Consider the following 1701-nt stretch of genomic DNA (forward strand, 5'->3'; position numbering starts at 1 on the left):
TGTGGTGTACTTGTCGTCATCATACCTGTAATTATAAGATAGCCATACATTGTGGTGTACTTGTCGTGAGCATACCTGTAATTATTTGAAGTTTCAAAATATTGAAAAAATATTTCCATCAGATCAATCGAACTTATTGGATAGAAATTTCCAACTCACGATGAGTTCTATCGCGAGCGATGGACTGATGCGATCAACGCATGCGATAAAACTCACCGTGTGTGGCGGGCCTGTTTAATGTGCTTATAACTGTATGCAGAATTGGTATACCTAGCAAAGTACTTACGTTTCTCGAGGAGTAGCCTCCATGGCCGAGTGGGTATCACACTGGGCTTGCACTCCGGAGATCCTGGGTTCAATTAACGGCGGGGCCGAAGTTTTTTCGGCTCTGTGGAGTTCGGGGTGCACTCAGCCTCGTGAGGACAAGAGAGCGACTACTTTAATCGAGTAGCTACCAGGGGTGGCATTACAAGTCAAAAGAACGAGCGCTGATAAATACCTATGATGATTGAGTAGATGAAAGACTTGTAACTTGTAATACTGTGATTCCCATTAAGTTGTGAAAAAGCTCTCTGCCTTACCTCAAAGATTCATGAGTTGATTTGATACTCACGTTTCTCCATGATCCTGTACATGAGGTCACGGATGTTCACGTTCTTGATCCGCCACTCCCAGCTCTTGTCATTGGTCCATTGGTATTTTCGGTTCGGGTCTCGAACCACGGAATCCAGTTCATCCGTCAGCTCTGATATCACCACGTCGCGCTTGATCCTGCCTTCCCGGCGCGCTTCTGAAACAGAGACATGTCGATTCGGTGAGACAAGCGCGCGCGTAAAGCCGATCAAAATAATCAAATCTTTGAAATCTAGTGTGCCGGGAGGCGCGCAGGTATTAAAGTGAAGTTACAGTATTGCACTGAAACACTTACTAGTGTTGCACCGAAACACTTACTCTGTTCTATAGCTTCCGCGAGTGTTTCATTCGTGTCAAGATTTGCTATATACTCCAGCATGGTTTCGTTAAAATGATACGGGGTCCCTTTTTTATCTCCACTCATACTCGAAATCTCTTCGGTTTTTCTAAGCGAGATGCTTTTGGCCAGGTGATCTACGAAACCGGAAACAAAGAGCATACGTACGTATCACACCCAAACACACGCACAGACCATGGGCAAAAAACCCCAGGGCTGACTGAGAGGCTGACGAAAAACGCCGACCTTGTTTGAACACGGGAAAAAGTCGAGGAAAAGAAGAAGACCTATACAGGGTGTCTGGGTGTATCACAAAGTCACTCAAATTCAGAAAACCTCAAAATTACTGCGGTGTGTAATAGTGTGAACAGACCTTAACTTTTAAAAATTAAATTGGTCTTAAATGAGAATTAATATTGTCTTCTATCTACATATCTAATTGGTTTTCTTCTAGCTTGTACCTACTGATTTTGTACCTTACTCAAAAGTTTGGAGCAAGGTTGAGGTACCAGATAAAAAGACAAAATCGCGTAGGTATTCCTGGGGATTTTCGTTGAAGAAAGAATTTCGAAAATGTGTTTTGTGTTTTACCGTTTTCCTGCGAATTTCGAAAATGTGACCGGGGAACTCATTGTAGCCCTTGACCTGTACTATTCGCCATTTTCGGCTTGACATAGCTTTGTGATACACCCTGTATATCTTTGTCTGTCTTACCACATCGCCCTTCCAGC

The 1701-nt window shown here is 43.4% G+C and overlaps 1 protein-coding gene across 1 annotated transcript in view; it reads right to left on the reverse strand.

The window, feature by feature from the left end:
• LOC103520983 overlaps positions 1-309 on the reverse strand; it is a 9076-nt gene extending 8767 nt beyond the window's left edge. The window contains exon 1 of the mRNA XM_017448676.1: positions 287-309. Coding sequence (XP_017304165.1) covers positions 287-309 — 23 coding nt within the window. The remainder of the gene's footprint in view (positions 1-286) is intronic.
• Positions 310-1701: the final 1392 nt, after the last annotated feature.

The sequence above is a fragment of the Diaphorina citri genome, unplaced genomic scaffold (genome assembly GCF_000475195.1).
Source record: "Diaphorina citri unplaced genomic scaffold, Diaci psyllid genome assembly version 1.1 scaffold4350, whole genome shotgun sequence".
In the NCBI taxonomy this organism is placed as follows: Eukaryota; Metazoa; Arthropoda; class Insecta; order Hemiptera; family Psyllidae; genus Diaphorina; species Diaphorina citri.